Source organism: Carcharodon carcharias, chromosome 19 (assembly GCF_017639515.1).
Source record: "Carcharodon carcharias isolate sCarCar2 chromosome 19, sCarCar2.pri, whole genome shotgun sequence".
In the NCBI taxonomy this organism is placed as follows: Eukaryota; Metazoa; Chordata; class Chondrichthyes; order Lamniformes; family Lamnidae; genus Carcharodon; species Carcharodon carcharias.
This window is the reverse complement of record NC_054485.1, coordinates 112,751,181-112,774,197: the sequence shown is the minus strand read 5'-3', so window position 1 is coordinate 112,774,197 and position 23,017 is coordinate 112,751,181. Positions and strand designations below refer to the sequence as shown.

The 23,017-nt window shown below is 45.7% G+C and overlaps 1 protein-coding gene across 1 annotated transcript in view; it reads right to left on the bottom strand.

Annotated features, from left to right (window-relative positions):
• si:ch73-95l15.5 overlaps positions 1-23,017 on the bottom strand; it is a 40,488-nt gene that overhangs the window by 3,400 nt on the left and 14,071 nt on the right. The window contains exons 3-9 of the mRNA XM_041212239.1: positions 20,739-20,879; positions 15,000-15,110; positions 13,468-13,584; positions 11,782-11,919; positions 9,185-9,364; positions 7,282-7,476; positions 3,386-3,577 (exon numbers count right to left, since the gene is read on the bottom strand). Of these exons, the coding sequence (XP_041068173.1) occupies positions 3,386-3,577; positions 7,282-7,476; positions 9,185-9,364; positions 11,782-11,919; positions 13,468-13,584; positions 15,000-15,110; positions 20,739-20,879 (1,074 nt within the window). The remainder of the gene's footprint in view (positions 1-3,385; positions 3,578-7,281; positions 7,477-9,184; positions 9,365-11,781; positions 11,920-13,467; positions 13,585-14,999; positions 15,111-20,738; positions 20,880-23,017) is intronic.

Sequence of the window (23,017 nt, the reverse complement as noted above, 5' to 3'; positions counted from 1 at the left end):
TAGAGGTTTAGTCTGCAAGTACATCTTAATTGAATTAAAGAGAGCTAGCCTGGGTGCTTTGATCATGAACTCTCTCCTCCATCCCCACCCCCTTTCCGATCCCCCCTTTTTTTCCAATAATTTATAGAGATTTTTCTTTTCCCACCTATTTCCATTATTTTTAAATGTATTTCCATCCATTGTTTTATCTCTACCTTTTAGCCTATTTCAATTCCTTCACCCCACCCCACCCCCACTGGGGCTATCTGTACCTTCCCCCCACCCCACCCCCACTAGGGCTATCTGTACCTTCATCCCCACCCCCACCCCCACTAGGGCTATCTGTACCTTCAGCCCCACCCCACCCTCACTAGGGCTATCTGTACCTTCACCCCCACCCCACCCCCACTAGGGTTATCTGTACCTTCACCCCACCCCACCCTCACTAGGGCTATCTGTACCTTGCCCCCACCCCACCCCCACTAGGGTTATCTGTACCTTCACCCCACCCCACCCTCACTAGGGCTATCTGTACCTTCACCCCACCCCACCCCCACTAGGGCTATCTGTACCTTCACCCCCACCCCACCCCCACTAGGGCTATCTGTACCTTCACCCCCACCCCACCCCCACTAGGGTTATCTGTACCTTCACCCCCACCCCACCCCCACTAGGGCTATCTGTACCTTCACCCCCACCCCACCCCCACTAGGGCTATCTGTACCTTCACCCCCACCCCACCCCCACTAGGGCTATCTGTACCTTGCTTGTCCTGCTTTCTACCCTTAATTAGCACATTCCTTAGATAACATCACCACCTTCGACACCTCTTTGTCCTTTTGTCTGTGACATCTTTTGGTTATCTCCACCTATCACTGGCCCTGTATCCAGCTCTACTTGTCCCACCCTCCCTTAAACCAGTTTATATTTCACCTCTCTTCTATTTCTCCTTGGTTCTGCTAAAGAGTCTTACGGACTCGAAACATCAACTGTATCTCTCTCCGCAGATGCTGTCAGACCTGCTGAGTTTTTCCAAGTATTTTTGTTTTTGTTTTGGATTTGGATTTCCAGCATCCACACTTTTTTTGCTTTTTGCTTTGATATGTACTCGTTTTGATACGTGCATTTGCATTTTTTCAATAGAGCATTAAGAAATGGGGTGAAATCTGGCACCTAGCTAGCAGAGATCAAGCAACATTACTAATAAAATTAGTGCTATGAAAGGGGCTTTATTGTTAAAAGAGTTGGAGTTCAAAGAGACTGGTGATGCAATGAGGATTTACATTCAATGAGATGTGCTGGGAATAACCGATAGCAGTTTGTGTGTGTGGGTAGAGGCAAAGAAAGATCAAAGTAGCTGCAAACCTCCAACTGATTCCACAAGAACCAAAGTGAGAGGAACCTCATTCTGAATTACTAAGGAGAAAATGCTTTGCCTGGTGTTTGGTTAAATTTATGGGTTGCTGTTGCCTTAAATGGAGATAAGTTTAGGAATTTGTTAAAAGTTATGACAGTGGTAATTGTACCACGTGTACATGTTTAACTTGTGTAAATTAATAAAATGTCTCATGTATTTGAATGTAAAACCTCTCGAGAACTAGTGGTCTTATTCCTGAATTTAGAGTTGCATCTTAAACACACCACTGGAAAATAATAGGTTATGACAGTTGTTTAAAGTTCTACTCTAGGATTTTTAAATAACTCAGCTTTACCAATTACTGGATCACAACAATGCATAAGCCATTGAATGTGGCACACGGGTTGCAAGGAGGTTAATTAAGTGTACAGTATCCTAGGCTTGGAGTACAAGAGTAAGGAGGTTATGATGAATCTGTATAAAACACTGGTTCGGCCTCAAACTGAAATATTGCATACAGTTCTGGGCACCATACTTTCAGGTGTGAAGGTACTGGAGAGAGTGCAGGAAACATTCTCAAGAATGGTTCCAGGGATGAGGAACTTCAGTTATGAAGTTAGATTGGAGAAGTTGGGACTGTTTTCCTTGGAGAAGAGAAGGTTGAGAGGAGATTTGATGGAGGTTTTCAAAATCACGAGGGGTCTGGACAGGGTAGGTAGAGGGAAACTGTTCCCATTGGTGGAAGGATTGAGAACCAGAGGGCAAAGATTTAATGTGATCAGCTAAAGAAACAATGGAGACATGAGGAGAAACTTTTTCAAACAGCGAGTGGTTAGCGCCTGGAATGCACTGTCTGAGAGTGTGGTGGAGACAGGGTCAATCGAGTGGTTAGGATCTGGAATGCACAGTCTGAGAGTGTGGTGGAGACAGGGTCAATCGAGTGGTTAGGATCTGGAATGCACTGTCTGAGGGTGTGGTGGAGACAGGGTCAATCGAGTGGTTAGGATCTGGAATGCACTGTCTGAGGGTGTGGTGGAGACAGGGTCAATCGAGTGGTTAGGATCTGGAATGCACTGTCTGAGAGTGTGGTGGAGACAGGGTCAATCGAGTGGTTAGGATCTGGAATGCACTGTCTGAGAGTATGGGGGAGACAGGATCAATCGAGCGGTTAGGATCTGGAATGCACTGTCTGAGAGTGTGGGGGAGACAGGGTCAATCGAGTGGTTAGGGTCTGGAATGCACTGTCTGAGAGTGTGGGGGAGACAGGGTCAATCGAGTGGTTAGGGTCTGGAATGCACTGTCTGAGAGTGTGGTGGAGACAGGGTCAATCGAGTGGTTAGGGTCTGGAATGCACTGTCTGAGAGTGTGGTGGAGACAGGGTCAATCGAGTGGTTAGGATCTGGAATGCACTGTCAGAGCGTGGTGGAGACAGGATCAATCGAGTGGTTAGGATCTGCAATGCACTGTCTGAGAGTGTGGGGGAGAGGGAATTGGATTTTTATTTGTATAGGGAAGAATGCGCAAGGTTACGGGGAGAAGGCGGGAGGAGAGCACTAGGTGAACTGCTGATTCGGTGAGGCAGTGCAGACATGAATGACCCTCCTTCTGCGCTGTCGCAACTCTATGATTCCTGGATTCTAGACACAAACCTTCCCCTTTCAGTGAGCCCCTGGTTATACAGGTCTCACATTGACGGTAGATTTCTTACTCCAGGAGAGCTGATAGCCTGCGGAATTCTCCTCCCCAGCGAGCATAAAGGTTGGGTCATTGAATATATTCTTGGATGAGCTGGATAGATTTTTGATTGAGAAAAGGAGTTGAAGCCACAAGCAAGTCAGCCATGATGGTATTGAATGGTGGTGGGGTTGCCGAATGGCCTACTCCTGCTCCTGAGTCTTACAGACAAACAGAGGCTGTCCCCAAATCAGTGTCAGGGAATAAACACTGTTACAGAGCCCTCGAGTGTGCTGGGAGTGCGATTACACACCATTGCCTTAGTCTGTTTCCTTGTGTGAATATTTATCTGTAAAATTCAGCAAGGTTCATTACCACAATCAGTTGATCCTTATCATCGAGAAGCATCTTCAGGTGAGCTAGTTCAATGAAACACTCCTGTGCTGCTGTAGAATCCAACTTGGCCAATTTGTCCAGCTCTTTGGCTTTGGCAGAGAGCTGCTGTTTGAGGGCATGAGCTTCCTGAGTGTGAACTGCAAGCGTTTCCATGTGGCGATCTGATATTTCCTGGAACGGTGAAGGGAGATCAACAAAAAAAGATTGACAGATTGTTACCTCAGTGCAGAATACAGCTTGCTGGTCGGAGGGAGTCAAGGCTACAACAGATTCAGTTTGACACAGCAAACACCGAGTTCAGCAATGGTCGCAGAAGACTGGGTTCATCCTACGGGTTGTAGAGTTAACCAGTGTCATGGAGTCATTACAGCACAGAGAGAGGCCATTTTGCCCATTGGATCCATACCTGCTCTCCGGACAGTGATCCAGTCAGCCCCATTCCCCAGCTCTGCCTCCATAGCCCTGCAAGTGTATTGCCTTCAAACACCTGCCCAATTTCCTTTGGAAATCATTCATGGTCTCCGCTCTCTCCACCCTCATAGGCAGCAAGTTCCAGCGCATTACCACTGCCAGTGGCCCGGGAGTAGCAAGCAGGGAGCTATAGAGACTGCTGCTGTAGGCAGACGAGATACAGTCAGTCAGACATAACCTGTCGTCAGTCAGACATAACGTGTCAATGCACCACTCAGGAATATATGCAGATTTGGAGGAGCTGCTACAGAGGAGTGACCATTCCCCATGAGTTTTTATTCTGTAACTCAACTGATGGAGGGCCAAACAACCTTTAGTTATTATGGGAAATATGTTAACATGTCTAGAATACCTGCAGATTATGCTACGGACCAACTCCCAGTACATACACAGGCATTTGAGGCATTTAATTAAAAAACACTCCTGAATACAAAGTGCACACTGCAAATAGATATTAGTGTAAAACACTGGAACACACGCCTAATAAAAGAGGAACAGGAGCAATAATAAACTGAAGGTATTGAGACAATGTTCAGCGGCAGTGAAGAGATTCATTGAAAAGTCAGTATTGAGCAGAGATGCGAGAGTAAATGCTGTCACAATGTACAGCATTTCTGTGGGTTCATTTCAGGATACAGTGTGACACAATTGTTATTGTCAGGATTCGAATGACCCTGGGAATAATGTTGCTCCTGATAAAGCTATTTCATCGTGTCCAGAGCAGTAAAACCCCAAAAGAGGGTACAGCCTGTATGTGAAGGGATGTAAACTTAAGTCTTATTGATGGGCAACATACCAGTGAGTGAATGAGCGATCAGACTATAAAAGTGGCTTTGTAGGGAAATAGCAGCTGATTGAATTAACACATTGGATAGATCTCTTCCAGAAAAATAACCTGTTGGGATACAGCGTATGTAATACAGGATAACCATAAGACCATAAGACATAGGAGCAGAAATTAGGCCATTCAGCCCATCGAGTCTGCTCCGCCATTCAATCATGGCTGATAGGTTTCTCAACCCCATTCTCCCGCCTTCTCCCCGTAACCTTTGATCCCTTTACCAATCAAGAACCTATCTATCTCGGTCTTAAATACACTCAATGACCTGGCCTCCACAGCCTTCTGTGGCAATGAATTCCAAAGATTCACCACTCTCTGGCTAAAGAAGTTTCTTCTCATCTCTGTACTAAAAGGTCTTTCCCTTACTCTGAGGCTGTGCCCTCGGGTCCTAGTCTCTCCTACTAATGGAAACATCTTCCCCACGTCCACTCTATCTAGGCCTTTCAGTATTCTCTAAGTTTCAATCAGATCCCGCCTCATCCTTCTAAACTCCATCGAGTATAGACCCAGAGTCCTCAAACATTCCTCATAGGGTGCTTGGGTGGAACAAGTAATTTTGGACCTGCTCTTCCTAACGCTTTCTATCATTGGGATCTCTCTGCGTATCATTTCTGAATCAGTCCTAGACCCATTTTATTTTTGTCCATGGGATGTGGGTGTCTGTAGCAAGGCCAGTGCTGGGTTGTACATCCCCAATTACCCTCGAGAAGAGTCAACCACATTGCTGGAGTCACATGTAGGCCAGACCAGATAAGGACAGAAGATTTCCTTCTCTGAAGGACATTAGTGAACCGGATGTTTCATATTTTAAAAAGTAACAATTGATGGTAAACAGCATGGTCACCATTACTGAGGCTATCTTTCAACTCAGAATTTATTAATGAAGTTAAATTCCACCGGCTGCCCTGGTGGGATTTGAACCCTTATCCCCAGAGCATTAGGCTGGGCCTCAGGATTACCAGGCCAGTGACATTATCACTACGCCATCATCACCTCAGTTGATAGAGACATGCATAGTTATTCAATAACTTCATTCTCATCATACTGTGAGACTATCAGGATGGTAAATAAGATGAGCTGTGATCTTTCCACCTCACTCCCACCCTTGGCAATTCACAAGTTCCCACCCAGATCCCACCCAGGTCTCATCCCATTCCCCAGACCTTGGATCAGACCCTGGGATTGCTGGCAATCCAGGGACGATAGGGGCCTAGCCTGCAACGCCCGAATCCCGTGAAAGAATAAAAAAGGCAAACGCAGGAACTCGGTTAAACAAGCTAAATGTTCCTGAAATGTGGGACTTAGCGAGCAGTGTCGGGATTGTTTTAACACCCGCTCAGGGTTACTGCTTTAAAAAGGGAGCATGAGAACTTAGTCACTCTGTCAGGACTCAGGTGAATGGCTGCCAAGTCTATACCTCACACTCACACTCAGACGTTTACAGAATAGAAGGAGGCCATTTGGCCCATCATGTCTGTGCTGGTTAACAAAGATCTGACTCCACTAATCCCATTGTCCAGCACTTGGCCCATAGCCCTGGAGGCTATGGCAACACAAGTGAATATCTAAATACTTCTTAAATGTTACAAGAGTTTCTGACTCAACCACCCTTTCAGGCAGTGAGTTCCAGACTCCCACCGCCCTCTGGGTGAAAAACTTTCTCCTCAACTCCCCTCTTCGCCTTCTACCTCTTAACTTAAATCTATGCCCCCTGGTTATTGACCCCTCTACTAATGGAAAAGCACCTTCCTATCCTCCCTATCTATGCCCCTCATAATCTAATACACCTCTATCAGGTCCCTTCTTAACCTTTGTTGCTCCAAGGAAAACAACCCCAGCCAATCCAATCTTTCTTCAAAGCTCAAACCCTCCACTCCAGGCAGCATCCTGGTAAATCTCCTCTGCACCTTCTCTGGTGCAATCACATCCTTCCTATAATGTGGTGACCAGAACTGCCTGCAGTACTCCAGTTGTTCCCTAACCAGCAGTTTATACAGTTCCAGCGTAACCTCCCTGCTCTTGTATTCTGTGCCTTGGCTATTAAAGGTAAGTATCCCATATGTCTTCTTAACCACCTACCTGCCCTGCTACCTTCAGGGATCTGTGGATATGCACACCACAGTCCCTCTGATCTTCAGTATTTTCCAGGGCCCAGCATAATTCCTTGCCTTATTAGCCCTTCCCAAGTGCATCAGCTCACATGTTCTGGGTTAAATTCCATTTGCCACTGCTATGCCCACCTGACCAGATCATTGATATCCTCTTGCAGTTAATGGCTATCCTCCTCACTATTTACCACCTTACCAATTTTCATGTCAACCGCGAACTTCTTGATCACACACCCACATTCAAGTCCCAATCATTTATGTACACCACAAACAGCAAGGGCCTCAGCACTGAGCCCTGTGGACTCGATTGGAAACAGACTTCCAGTCACTGAAACAACCCTCGACCATCACCCTCTGCTTCTTGCCTCTCAGCCAGTTTTGGATCCAATGTGCCACTCTCCTTGGATCCCATGGGCTCTTACTTTCTTGCCCAGTCTGCCATGGTGGGGCCTTACCTTGATAACCTGATCCTTCCTACCAATGCTGTTTAAAAGCTCCTCGATGGCTTTCACTTGCTCAGTAGCCTGGCGATCCTGTTCTACAAGGGCCTGGGACAGAAGACGCTCCTTGTCTTTCAGTCTCAGGCAGAGGCGTGCGGAGCTGTCGGAGCCTTCACTCAGACCCTGGCTGAGCAGAGAGTCTGTCAGGGCCTGAACGTGTGGAAAGGAAAGGAGACGTAGTTCAGAACAGAGAGAGCAGCTCCCAACCCACCAACCCCACCATATCCCCAGACCGACAACCAGCCCCGATTTCAGAGGCTGACCCCACACGGGTGCTCTGCTGTCAGTCTCGGCACATACAGAACATGACCAGCGAGTATTCATCACACCAAATGGCCTCCGCACCATGGACAGGACATGTACCCCGAGCCAGTTCAGAAAAGAAGGTGCCATCATGGGGGTAGGTTTCACCCCGATATGGAATATGAGCATTGCTGGCATGGCGGCTTTTAGAGAAGGTGTTGAGTGTGTTGGAGGGTCACTTCAGAAGGCAGTTAAGATTCAATCCCACTTGGGGATTCCTTCCATTTGTCTCTCTGCTTCACTCCCCTCCTCTAAGATGCTCCTTAAAACCTATCTCTTTGACCAAGCTTTTGTTCACCTATCCTTCTGTGGCCCAGTGGTATATTTTGTTTTATAACGTTCCTGTGGAGCTCTCGGGGATGTTTGATTACATTAAAAGCACCAGAGAAATAGGAGCAGGAGTAGGTCATTCAGCCCTTTGAGCCTGCTCTGCCATTCAATGAGTTCATGGCTGATTTTCTACTTTAACACCATCTTCCTGCACTGCCCCTCGATGTTTTTAATATGTAAAAATCTACCGAGCTCAGTCTTGAACATATTCAGTGACTGAGCCTCCACAGTCCTATGGGGTAGAGAATTCCAAATATTCACCACCCTCTGAATGAAGAAATTCCTCCTACTAAATAACTTGCCCTTTATTCTGAGACTGTGCCCCCTGGTTCTAGACCCACTCCCCCCAGGTGAAACACCCCTCCTGCTACTACCCTGTTGAGCCCTGTAAGAATTTTGTATGTTTGAACGAGATCACCTCTCATTCTTCTAAGCTCCAGAGAATAAAGGCCCAGTCTCTTAATCTTTCCTCATAGGACAATCCCTCCAACCCAGGAATTAGTCTGGTGACCTTTTGCTGCACTCCCTCTATGGTAAGTATATCTTTCCTTGGGTAAAGAGACCAGAACTGCAGACAATGCTCCAGGTGCAGTCTCACCTCTATATAACTGCAGTTAGACATCTTTCCTCCTGTACAACAACCTCTCATAATAAAGGCCAACATAGCATTTGCCTTCTTGATGGGCTTGCTGTACCTGCATGTTAGTTTTCAGTGACTCAATAACAAGGACACCCTAGTCCTTTTTTGAAGTTTGACACTTCCTGGCCTCTCACTATTTGAGAAAGACTCTATTTCTGTTCCTCCTACCTCACATTTGTCCACATTGTGTTCCATCTGCCAATTTTTGTCCACTCGCTTTGCCTCTCCAAATCCCCATTGCATCCTCCTAACAACCCACACCTCCACCTAGTGCAGCATCATCTGCAAGCTTTAACCCCTCCCACACCCACATTGGTATAGATTATGAATAGCTGGGGTCCCAAGCGCTGATCCAGGCAGTAACCCGCTAGCCCATTCCTGGCAACCTGAAATGCCGGCTGCTGCGAGATTGGCTTCAACAAGGGTGTGTACAAATTGCAGATCCCTTCCCTGAAAGACAGGAGCGAGGCAGCTGGACTTTTCTGGCAATTGGTACCAGATTCTTTAAAATAAAAACAAAATGTAAATTCTAACAAGCACCGAGAGATTCACCCTCATGGCCAGTAATTCTTTCCCCCATCGTACCTCCACATCTTTGGCACGGTTCTGGAGAGCTGCTTGGAGCTGACTGATGATGCTATCTTTCTCCCGCAGGGCACACACTCTCTTCTCATCCCGCTGGCTAGACAGTTCCTTCAGGCTTGTGCACAGTGTCTCCAGCTGTTCAACAGCAGCATGCTTCTTCTTCAGGGTGTGGTTCAACATCTGGAATAGAGACAGGGGACAGCCTGGCTGAGCAGAGCCATTATAGGTAAACCCGTCCAGAAGAGGAACTCTCCGGAGATAGACAATTTACTGATTAAAGGGTGTAACATTCCCCTCCTATAATGGGATCACCCATGGACATTACAGCTCCTGTCAGGCTTTGGAGATGCAATTCTAAAGGGAAACAGGAGCAGAAGGGCCAGGGGGTATATTTGCACTAATCATTGAAGGTGGCAGGGCAGGTTGAGAAACATAGAACTTAGGAGCAGGAGAGGCCATTCAGCCCCTCGAGCCTGCTCCACCATTCAGTAAGATCATGGCTGATCTGGTTGTGGTCTTAACTCCACTTTCATGTCGGCCCCCATCCTCCCCTCATGACCGGCGACTCGCTAATCTAACTCAGTAAATAATAACCAGCCACCACTGCTCGCTGGGGAAAGAGAACGCCACAGGCTGATAGGATCAAACTATTATTGAATCACGTCATTATGTTTTCATTAGTTCTAGATTTTACAAATGTATATTAAACACTGTTTTTGTACTATTTCACATCTCCATGAGGAATTGTTGAGAAAGGTGTTAACAGCTGTGGAGTTGGAGGGGTCCTCATTGTAAGTCAACAGCTATTCCTACCGCCAGTTAATAAAGTTAAGTAAAACGTTCAGCATCCTGGGCTTTATAATATAGGACTTGAGTGCAAAAGCAAGGAAGGTATAATAAACCTACATACAAAGAAAAAAAAAAACACCAGTTCAGTCTCAACTAGAGTATTGAGTCCAGTTCTTGGCTAGTGAAGGGATTAGACAGACAGGAAAGATTCACGAGAATGGTTCCGGGGTGAGGAACGTCAGTTATGAAGATAGATTGGAGAACATGAGACTGTTTTCCTTGGAGAAGAGAAGGCCAATAAGGGATTTGATAGAGGTTTTCAAGATCGTGAGGAGTCTAGACAGAGTAGATAGGGAGAAACTGTTCCCATTGGTGGGAGGATTGGGAACCAGAGGGACACAGGTGATTGGCAAAAGAAGCAATGGAGACAGGAGGAAAAACTTGCTCTTTAAAATATAGCGAGTGGTTAGGACCTGGAATGCAGTGCCTGAGACAGGAGGGGAGCAGGGCAGAGGGAGGCCCAGAGAGGAGAGTAGATGAGAGGGGGGAGGGGGAGGAGATTCAATTGCAGCTTTCAAAATTGGATCGATATCTGGAAAGGGAACATCTTCAGGGCTGAGTGGTGAAGGCAGGGGAGTGTAGCTGCTTCAGAGGACCAACACCAACACGATGGGCTGACAAGGTTCCTTCTGTTCTCTTAAGGATTCTATAATTCTATAGAGCTCCTGTCTGGATTGTAATACTAGGAGCAAACATACCTCTTAATAGAGCTGAGAGCTAATAGTGCACATGGTGGACAGTGACGTTGTACATAAAGAGAGAGCAAGACAATGACTCTGCCTGTGGTGCAGAGGAAGGCACTAGGAGAGCAGGCTTGTGTTGTGACAGACACAACACTGGAGATAGCCTAGAGGAGAGAAATCGCAAAGGAAGGCCAGGGTGGTTAGTGGCAGCAGGAATTGAGGGTGTGTCAGTCACGGGCAAGAATATCGATTGGGATCCAACGAGGAGTGGAGTCAGAAAGAAAAGTTTGGTGTGTGTTAAAAACAACAGGTCTGGCAGTATCAGTGGAGAGAGAGTGTTCATGTTTCAGGTTGTGTTGATCTTTCACAATGAAACATCGACTGTTTCTCTCCACAGATGCTGTCCAGCCTGCTGGGCATTTCCAGCATTTTCTGTTTTTATTTCAGAATTCCAGCATCCCCAGTATTTTGTTTTTGTAATAGTTCAGTGCTGGGGTGTGTGTCTGTGTGTGCGTGTGTGTCTGTGTGTGTGTGTGTGTGTGTGTGTGTGTGTGTGTGTGTGTGTGTGTCTGTCTGTCTGTCTGTCTGTGTGTCTGTCTGTGTGTGTGCGTGTGCGCGCGTGCGTGTGTGTGTTTTAGATAATCAGGGGTGTAATACACCTTTAAGAGTGTATGAGCAGATTGACCACGTGACTGTAAGACCCAATATCTGTGTAGCGTGGGCACCCATGTTAACGTTAGTCTGGAGTAGGGTCTGGCTGGAGACGCACACATCGCGTTCATGCTCTGTTGTCTGTGTAAATAATTAGTATGTGCTTCATTTCACATTGGTCTCTGCTTCTGCTGTATATTGTAATCGACTCACCCGTCGACAGATAAACCTGCATGAGCGGTTCATGAGCAAAGCGACCCATAGTGAACACATAAAAGAGTGTAGAGGGTGGGGAGAACTGAGCCTGCATCACTTCAAAGGGGCACAGGAGGGTGTGGGGCAGGGAAATGAGCCATGGGGAGGGGTAGGGAACGTGGCCCGGAGGTTGGGAAGCGTGTGCACTGCAGGTCTCACATTGATCAATTCCTCATTGTTGGCGAGGAGCTCGCTTAGACGGTTCACATCCTGGTCCTTCTCCCTCAGGGCTGACCGCAGCTGCCCGATTTCAGCCTCCTCCTCCTCAATGGCAGTGAATTTCTCATCCGCAGATTGCTTGAAAAAAGAAATAGAAATAATTTACAGGTAACTGGGACAAGAGAGCGTAGAGAGATTTAGGGTTGACAATCCTGCCTGCCCTGACACTGCTAACAACACCAGTCTCTATACGCTCAAGATTCACAGTTATCAAATCATGTTCTCCCTCCCTACTGAATACAGCCCTAAGGCCCCAGGCTCCAGCCTGTACCCTGCGGGGAGATAGCACAGTGGTAATGTCACTGGACGAGTAATCCAGAGGCCCAGTCCGATGTCTGGGGACAAGGGTTCAAATCCCCCCACAGAGGAATTTAATTCAATTAATAAATCTGGAATATAAAGCTTGTCTCATTAATAGTGACCATGATGATATAGATGGGTTGGTGGAGTGGGTGGTGAAGTGGCAGATGGATTTTAGCGTAGAGAAGTGTGAGGTCATACATTTAGGGAGGTCAAACAGTTACAGGGATTACACAATAAATGGGAATATACTAAGAGGGGTAGGTGAAGTGAGAGATCTTGGCGTACAAGTACACAGGTCCCTGAAGATAGCAGTTCAAGTTGTAAAGAAGGCAAATGGAATGCTCTCCTTCACTGGCAGAATTATAGAATATAAAGGTAAGGATATAATGTTGGAATTGTATAAAACACTGGCGAGGCCACAACTGGAGTATTGTGTGCAGTTCTGGTCACCACATTACAGGAAGGATGTAATAGCCCTGGAGAGAGTGCAGAGGAGATTTACAAGAATGTTGCCAGGGTTAGAAAAGTGTAGCTACGAGGAGAGATTGGATAGGTTGGGGTTATTTTCCTTGGAACAAAGAAAGCTGAGAGGTGACTTGATTGAGGTGTATAAAATTATGAGGGGAATAGATAGAGTGGACAGGATAAAATAGTTTCCCTTGATGGAGAATTCAATAACCATGGGATACAGATACAAGATAAGTGGCAGAAGGTGTAGGGGGGACATGAGGAAGAACTTTTTTTTACGCACTGGGTAGTGGGTGTCTGGAATTCGCTGCCCAAGTTGGTGGTAGAGGCAGAAACTCTAAACTCTTTTTAAAAGTACCTGAATCTGCACCTTAAGTGCTGTAAGCTGCAGGGCTATGGGCCGGGTGCTGGAAGGTAGGATTAGAAAGGGCACCTGAGTGTCCTCGGGCTGGCATGGACAAGATGGGCCGAATAGCCTCCTTCTGTGCTGTAACTTTTCTATGGTTCTAGGACAACTATCACCATAAAAACCCATCTGGTTCACTAAACCCTTTTAGGGAAGGAAATCTGCCATCCTTATCTGGTCTGGCCTACATGTGACGCCAGACCCATAGAAATGTGGTTCGCCCCTTTCTGCCCCCTGAAATGGCCAAGGAAGCCATTCAGTTCAAGGGTAATTAGGGATGGGCAACAAATACAGGCCCTGCCAGTGACACCAATACCCTATGTAAGAATAGATATATTTTCATAAATAAACGAACTATTACACTAATTCTGTGCGTCTACGGATACAAATTCAGAAGAGTTCCCAGCGGGATGGGAACTGTCTCAGGCGAGGTGGAGTCACCGGTTTACCTGCAGAGCTTTATCTCGATCCTTCAACCGCATTCGGAGTGTTCCAACCATGTCGGCCTCTGTGTCACTCACAGACCTGGTGCCACGAGTGAGCTGTGAGATTAACTCCACACACTCCTGACAGAGGGATCAGAGGAGGGGAACAAACATTACACACAGAGAGAGAGAGAGAGAGAGAGAGAGAGAGAGTGAACAGATACCAGATTTAAGCACTGCTTCAGCACAATAGGAAAGAGGCAGCAAAGCAATACAATGACATTCCAAAAACGGATCCACCACAGCACAGTCAAGCCCACAATAAGCTAGTGTAGAAAAACAAACAGAGGTTCAAATTCGTTCCTATCTGAAACAAGCTAATCTCTCGACAGCGAGACCTGTTCACCTCGTCCTGGTACAGAATAGAACCAAAATGCCAAGCTTTCCAAACTAGTGTAGACCAATCACAAGCTTCAACAACACTGCCCTCAAATCTCCATCTACTGTCACCCCTTCCCCCCAGAATATCTACCTTGCTGGTCTCTCTTAGACATCTCAGGGATCATACAGCACAGGGTGACCTCTGACCTCTGACCCATCTTGCCCAGGCCAGCTCTTTCCACAGAGCTAACCAATTAGTCTATCACTTCCCTGTTCTCTCCTATGTTTTTTTTTTGGTCAACTATTCATCCGGTTACCTTTTAAAAAGTTACAGACGAATCTGCTTCTGCCAACCCTTTCAGACACTGCATTCCAGATCATGATTTGCTATGCTAGAAAAAAATCTTACTTGCCACTTGGCCAGCACAGAACTCAAATACGACTGATAAAAAAAAAAACATGCTGTTGATGTTCTTCATTTTGCTGTCATGGGGACAGGTTCAAGAATACCAAATTTCAAAGGGAACAACAATTTATACTGCACGGGAAAAAAAAGGTGCTGATTGGTTGATTGGTTGAGGCATTGGCATGGTGAGTGTACCAGGGAACTGTTACACCCGACACTTTTGTTCAGTTTAAAAAAGGCGCAATGCCTGGGCATGTCCCTTTTGTCTGCAGAGGACAATGTGTATGAATAAATGGAGCTTCTAGCAAGCATAAGTGAGCCACATTGCAAGCCTGACTGATGATCATAAGTTGGTTAGTCTAGTTCTTCACACACTCTGGATTGGTCAGCAAGTTCTGTCCAATTGCAGAATCACATCTAAATGCCAATCAACGCTGCTCCTTTTTGAAACTTGGTATTCTGGCATCTGCCCTGATGAGTGCAAGAGAAGGATGCTTTGATAAGATGTCTCCTCTTTCAGCCAAGATTTTAACCCCTCCTCTCTGCTTCTTTTGCCAATTATATCTTATTATCTATATCTCCTGGTTAGTGACCATCCTTCTAGTGGAATCATATTTTCCATATCTATTCCTTCAAACCCCATTCCCATCTTCCAATATTGCACATCTCGATTGAACTTCCCCTTAACCTTCGCTAAGTCAAACAACAATTTCTCTAGTCTCTCCACAAAGGTGAGGGCCTCCATCCACAGTGTGTAAAGGCTCTTTACCTGTAACAGCTGCTCCTTGCTGTGTAGTTCACATATCAGGCGCTGTATCATTTGGTTCTGACAGCTCTGATCACCTAGGCTGCTCTTTGTCCCAGTTTGTAAACGCAACTCCTGAAAGAGGAACATAGGACAGAGAAACTGGAGGAACGATTAATAGAACAGTGTCGATTGTCACTTTATTTCATTAACTTTAATTAAATTATGTAAATGCATTTATTAGCTGAAATTTATTTAGATTCAAATGTCAAAAACAAAGATTCAGAGGTAGATTGTCGCAATGGTTCATACTGTGTCTGCTTGACTCAGGATTTTAAAAACTTGTCCTAGCTGTAGCGTTCAGTTATTCTGCAGTTGATTATGCAAGTCTGTTTACTATTAATGCTCACTGTGCTTGATTAGTGAAGCCTGGGTTTGGACTCAGTAAAGTAAACGAACTGTTGAAGTTGCTGGAAGCAAGTGCTGCAAGCGTGGAGCAGACATTTTAAAGCACTGAATAAATTCCTGTTACACACATGGAAACTAGTGACATCTCTGCATAGCTCATATATAAAATATACAACAGCAGCATTTCAGTGCAGTACTGAGGAAGTACTGAATTTCACATGGGACAGCTAAATAGGAGTGTTGAAGAATGGTTGTTATGTTGCTGGACTAATAAAAGGAAACTTGCATTTACATTTGGGGTATCCTTTTGACTTTACAGCCAATGAAGAACTTTTGAAGTGTAGTCACTGTCGTAATATAGGAAACAGCAAACTCATGCACATAAATTCCCATAAACAGCAGTGTGAAAATAACCAGGTTTCTGGTTTTGATGATGTGGATTGAGGGACAAATATTGGCCAGGACAACAGGGATAACTCCTACTCTTCTCCAAAAAAAGCACCATGCGGTCACCTAAGCGGACAGACAGAGCCTCGGTTTAACAGATAGTAATCCGGAGCAGAGTCATAATGGCAGCACTGGAGGCCATTAGGTCCATTGAGTCTATGCCAGCCCCCCTGTGGAGCAATCCCATCAGTCCCATTTCTCCCACTTTGTTCCCATTCCCTTTTGGGATCATTCATCAGCTCCAGTTCTACCACTCTCATAGGCAGCAGGTTCCAGGTCATGATCACTCACTGTGTAAAGAAACCTCTTCCTCACATTCCCCCCTTCCATCTCTGAAACCAGAACGAGGTTAGTGCTCTGGGACATGGGGTTCAAATGCCAACACAGTAGCTGGGGCAAAATAAATTCAATTCACCTTAATAAATCTGGAATTAAAAGTTAGTCTCAGTAATGAACATGAAATTATCAGTTCACTAATGCCCTTTAGGGAAGGAAATCTACCATCCTTACCCGGTCTGGTCTACATGTGACTCCAGACCCACAGCAATGTGGCTGATTCTTAACTGCCCTCTGAAGTGGCCTAGCCAGCCAGTTGATCACAAGGTAGCTCACTGCCACTTAAAGGGCAATTACTATTGGCCTCACCAGTGACAGTCACAAATCATGAGTGAATTAAAACAGGCCCAAGAAATCCCAATGGATTTAATTTTTTGAATAGCAGGGAATGGTGCCAGTGTATGTGCTGCACAGAGTACAGGTTAACGGGTTTGCCTTGAAACAAAACACTTTTTGTAAAGCATTGAGGCACTTGATCAACACAAACTGGTTAGTCCCCTTCTTCCAGATTTAGTGCTCGGCTTGTGTGGAGTTACCGGGGGTGGTGGGGGGTGGGGGGGGGGGGCGGGGCGGGGGGGGTAGAGGGGTGGGTGGTCACTACCTTGGGAGGATGGGCAGCAGGAAGTAAATCTTCCAGCATTTCCATTCATTATTGCTAACCAGTGCCCTTGTGAGAAGCAAAAGAGGCTTAGTAGCTATTCAACTGTAGAGGCATCACACAGATTGGCCACTTAGGTAGCCAGCAAACGATGACTAGAAAGCCTTCAACCACCTTGTGCCGACTAAGATAGGGATCGCTACAGGGTTGAAGGAGTTACATCTATTCAACTTCTGTCCACTCATTTCATTTTAAATGCCAACAGAACCTGGTTGTTGAAAGGATTAGCAGAGTAATTCCACGATTGCGCAAGACTTGCCGAGTGTGCTAATAGCTACACTAACAACCAATTTAAGGTCATCAGTCTAGCTCGTGGCACAGCCCATTTATGCTTGCTAGAAGCCACCCATTCTATGCAAACAAAAGGAATATGTTCAAGCCTGGCACCTGTTCCAAATTGTCTAGGAGCTGGGGGAGCCTATAGTTCCTTGTTTCTATCTCCATGGCAATGCCTGGTCCAGAGTCGACTTGCCAACCAATCAGCGACCTTTTCTCCTGTAGCAGAAGTTGTTTGAAATTTGGTATTCTTGCATTTGTCCTGATGAACGCGAGACAACAAGCTTTGGTGAGTGGCCTCTTTTTTTTTTTAAAAAGAAGATTGACGAAGGATTCCAATGCCTGGATTTGTCACCATCAAGGGTTAACCCAACCCTTCAGGTTGTACAGAAAAACATTCATCGCTATGCAAAGTGGATCGCGAGATTATTCTGACACATCCCTGCCTGAAGCGGTCTGTTCATCTAGTATATATAGAATCAGACGGGGTGAAGTTCATTGGGCCTTGGAGGGGGGAGAACTTCACTGTGATCGTTTCCAATATCCTGAGCTGTTAGACTTGGTCATGGACTAGCCTGCTGCAGATGTCCAACTACTTGAGGGATTTGATTGTACTGTCGATAGGGTCTCTATTTTCATTCTACAGAGAAAAGGCAAACCATAGATACATAGAAAATAGGATGAGTAGGCCATTCAGCCCTTCGAGCCTGCCCCACCATTCAGTATGGTCATGGCTGATCCTCTATCTCAACGCCGTACTCCCGCTCTCTTCCCAGACCCTGTGATGCTTTTAGAGTCCAGAAATCTATCTATTTCCTTCTTAAATATATTCAGTGACTTGGCCTCCACAGTTTCTGTGGTAGAGAATTCCACAGGTTCACCACCCTCTGAGTGAAGAAATTTCTCCTCATCTCAGTTCTAAATAGTCTACCTCGTATCCTGAGATTGTGACCCTTTATTCTAGACCCGCCCCCCCACCAGCCAGAGGAAACATCATCCCTGCATCCAGTCTGTCCATCCCTGTCAGAATTTTATACGTTTCAATGAGATCCCCTCTCATTCTTCTAAACTCTAGTGAAAACAGGCCTCGTCGGCCCAATCTCTCCTCAGACGACAATCCTGCCATCCCAGGAATCAGTCTGGTGAACCTGAACTCTGCACTCTCTCTATGGCAAGTATATCCTTTCTTAGGTAAGGAGACCAAAACCGCACACAATACTCCAGGTGTGGTCTCACCAAGGCCCTTTACAACTGTAGTAAGATATCTTTGCTCCTGTACTCAACTCCTCTTGCACTGAAGACCAACATACCATCTGCCTTCTTAACTGCTTGCTGCACCTGTCTGCTTGCTTTCAGTGATTGGTGTACAAGGACACTCAGGTCCCTTTGTACATCAACATTTCCCAATCTATCACCATTTAAATAATACTCTGCCATTTGTTTTTCCTACCTAAGTGGATCACTTCACATTTGTCCACATTATACTGCATCTGCCATGTATTTGCCCACTCATTCAACTTGTCTAAATCACCTTGAAGCCTCTTAACATCCTCTACGCCACTCACATCCCCACCAAGTTTTGTGTCGTCAGCAAACTTGGAAATATTACATTTGGTTCCCTCATCCAAATCATTGATATATATTGTGAATAGCTGGGGCCCAAGCACTGATCCCTGCGGTACCCCATTGGTCACCGCCTGTCATTCCAAAAAAGACCCATTTATTCCTACTCTGTTTCCTGTCTGCCAACCAATCCTCAATCCATGCCAATATATTACCCCCAATCCCCTGTGCTTTAATTTTACACATTAACCTCTTATGTAGGACTTTATCAAACCAATGCAGAAAGACAGAGGTCTTCACCAGTAAACCCACTGATGATGCCCTCAGTATAAGTCAGATATGCACAGAACGAATGAGTCACTTCCTCTGACAGATGTCGGGATTTAGCGCCATGACGGTAACCAGAGGTGCGATACCACCTGCTGCCACTCCGGCAGGTAGAATTGCCAACTTCTAGTGAGAGTATACCAGGAGGTTATCATATGGTTCCCCCTCCTTCTGACACCCCAGAGGACAGGACATTATCCTGGTGATGCACCACCTTCCCACATCAGTTAGAAAGCTAAATTGTTCATTACCCAACGGGATAAATTCTAATTTTTTTGTGCTGTGGATGAGAGCTGTTCATCATTTTGCCATTCACACCTCTTCTGGCCACATCTTTACTTGGCCCATTTCCACTCCTTCTGACTCTGCCCTGTTGTGTATGAAATATATCTAGGAGCAATGCAGAGATGACACTCGTTTCTACATGTGCAACAAGTCTATATACAAGAGTTTATCTCTGCGATCACAAAATATCTGCAGTTGTACTCAGCCAGGCCTAGCAGCTTCTGGTGGCTGTAACTCCGAGTCAACACCTAGGCTAAAGCACGATGAAGATAGAGCAGTTACCAGACTCTCAGTCAAAGAGCAACTGAACGCTACATGCCCCACCAACTCTTTGGTCATGTCCTGTCTTCCATCCCATCACAAACTTCTCCTTTCACCCCATTTCCACCCACTCAAAACCCATCAAATTTCTAACTGCTCCCAGTTCTGATGAAAGGTTACAGCCTGAAACCTTGTCTCTTTCTCTGTACTCTCTCCACAGATAATGCCAGTTTTTTTTTTTCAGTGTTTTGTTTTTATTCCAGGATCCAGCATATTTTGCTTTTGGATAAATTTGAACAATTGGAAGGTGGAGAAAAGGTCATTATAAACGAATGTGTAGAAAATAAAGGATTCACTCTCATTGGTTACAGGACAGTGAAGGTTCACTAGATATGAGATTGGTCCCTGGGATGAGGGGGTTGTCCGATAATGAGAGGCCGAGTAAATTGGTTTTATAATCTCGGGAGTTTAGAAGAATGAGAGACGATCTCATTGAAACACACAAGATTCTGAAGGGGTTTGACGACGTGGACGCTGAGAGATTGTTTCCCCTGGTCGGGGAATCTAAAACACAGCGGGGGGGCTCAGTCTCAGGATAAGGGGCCGATCATTTAGGGCTGAGATGGGGAGAAATTACTTCACTGAAAAGGGTTTGTGAATCTTTGGAATTCTCCACCCCAGAGGGTTGTGGACGCTCCATCGGTGAATATATTTAAGGCCGGGGATGGACGTATTTCTGGTCTCTTGTCAAATTAAGGGTAATGGGGATCGGGCAGGTAAGTGGGAGTTGAAGCCTAAGATCAGCCATGATCATATTGAATGGTGGAGCAGGCTCGATGGGCTGAATGGTCTACTCCCTGCTCCTGTTTCTCGTGTTCTTTTGAAATACATTCTTTTCTTGTTAAGACCCAGGGAACGTTTCTCCCAGGTTGCTGCTGGTGTCCAGTGCAATGTCAGAGTAGACCTGGCTGTATGGTCTTACAATACCCAGGGTGACTGGATTGCTAATGCAAGGGAAACGCAGGAATTATAGGGCTGGAAGGACCACGTACACTCAAGCGGACCCTGTAACTCTGCTACTTTAACCAAATCCAAGCTGAGGAATGAGAAATTGTGCAAATTCCCTCAAGCAGGCTTGGCTCTGTGTTTCGGGGAGAATTTGGAGCCACTTTCAGTGGGTGCAAGTGGATTGCTGGACTGACCTGCTGGTGGGAGACTCTTTCCTTTTCTTTGATCTGAGCCTCCAGGCTCTGGATGCAGCTCCTGGCAACTTCGAGTTGTTCGCTCAGCTGTCCGACTGTCTGCTGCAACCCATCGCGTTTAGCTTCATGTTTATGAAACTTCTGATTAGAACAAAGATTGGTGCATAGAGGCTTTTATAAATTAGTCAGTACTGAACAGAATAAACTCATGAATCTGACTGAACAACTGTATCGACTTACCGTAAGGGCAATTTAACCGAGTGGCACGCCCTCACCTTCTCCCCCTGACCCTGCACCTTCTCCCTTTACAAATAATAAACCAACTTCCTCTTAAATGCCTTGATTGACACTGTCTCCACCACACTCTCAGGCAGTGCATTCCAGACCCTAACCACTCGATTGACTCTGTCTCCACCACACTCTCAGACAGTGCATTCCAGACCCTAACCACTCGATTGACCCTGTCTCCGCCACACTCTCAGACAGTGCATTCCAGATCCTAACCACTCAATTGACCCTGTCTCCACCACACTCTCAGACAGTGCATTCCAGACCCTAACCACTCGATTGACCCCGTCTCCACCACACTCTCAGACAGTGCATTCCAGATCCTCACTATGTAAAAAAGTTTCTCCTCATGGTCACCATTTCTTCTTTTCCAATCATCTTAATGCACTCTCGTTCTCAATCCTGTACATTCTGTCCTGACCCCTCATGATTTTGAACATCTCTATTAAATCTCCTCTCAACCTTCTCTTCTCCAAGGAAAACAGTCCCAATTTCTCCAATCTATTTTCATAACTGAAGTTCCTCATCCCTGGAACCATTCCCGTGAATCTTTTCTGCACTCTGTCCAAAGCCTTCACATCCTTCCTACAGTGTGGTGCCCAGAACTGGACACAATACACCAGCTGGGACTGAGCTAGTGTCTTATACAAGTTCAACATAACCTCCTTGCTCTTGTACTCAATGCCCCTATTAATAAAGCCCAGGATACTGTATGCTTTATTAACCTCTCTCTCTCCACTTGTTCTGCCACCTTCAATGATTTATGTACATATACACCCAGATCCCCCTACTCCTGCACCCTCTTTAGGCTGTACCCCTTATTTTATGTCTCTCCATGTTCTTTCTACCAAAATGAATCATTTCACATTTCTCTGTATTGAACTTCATCTGCCACCTGTTCACATATTCCATCAATGTCTATGTCCTTTTGAAGTTTTACACTATCCTCCTCACAGTTCACAATGATTCCGAGTTTTGTATCATCTGAAAACTTGGAAATTGTGCTCTGTATACCAAGGTCTAGGCTATTAATATATATGAGGTGGAGGAGGAGTTAGGGTCCCAACATTGACCCCTGAGGAACTCCACTACAAACCTTCTTCCAGTCTGAAAAACATCCATCAAATCATCGCTTTCTGTCACTCAGCCAATTTTGTATCCAATGTTATTCCACGAGCTATAACTTTTCTCACAAGTCTGTCATGTGGCACTGTATCAAATGGTTCCTGAAGCCCATGTACACTACATCAATAGCATTGCCCTCATCAACCTTCTCTATTGCCTCTTCAAAAATGATACTCAACATGCTTTTAAAGATTGGCTCTATCAGAACCCAGTGCAGGGTTGATTTCCCATCTAGTCCTCCATCTTTAACACCTCAAAGTGAGACCACAAGGATGAACTGGCTTAAAATAGATCCAAATAAACTAGAGAGGCAAATGTATGGTCAGAGCAAGGTGAGCAGATCTACCGATTACTCCCAAATGAGCTGTGAACCAAACAGGACAACTGGCAAAAAGAGGTGGGGAGTAGCTAATAAAATCTACATGAAAAATTATTCAGCATGTTAACAGTGCCAGTTGTTAGAAACTGGCTGTTCCTCATCTTTTATCTTCACTGAGGTTTATCCAAGAATTGTTGGTGTGAACATTAATAAACTTCAGCACTGCTTCAATAGAGGGCACTCAAAAGTGGAGATCTGGACACATTCTCGGGCAATGGGGGAAGATGGTGGTGTAGTGGTAAGGTCACTGGATCAGAGGTCCCACCAAATCCCATCAAAACTCTGCTCTGTCTTAACCAGCACTAAGTCTCATTCTTCTGTCACCCCTGTGCTCTCTGGGGTTTTCAATGTTGCTGGACTGGAGCCGGTGTCTTGTTTTTAAAATTTTCACCCTGGTTTTCAAATCTCGCCCTATCTCTAACCTCCTCCAGCCCCCAAAACCCCCCCCGAGATCTCTGTTCTCGTCTAAATCCCAGCCTCTCGAGCA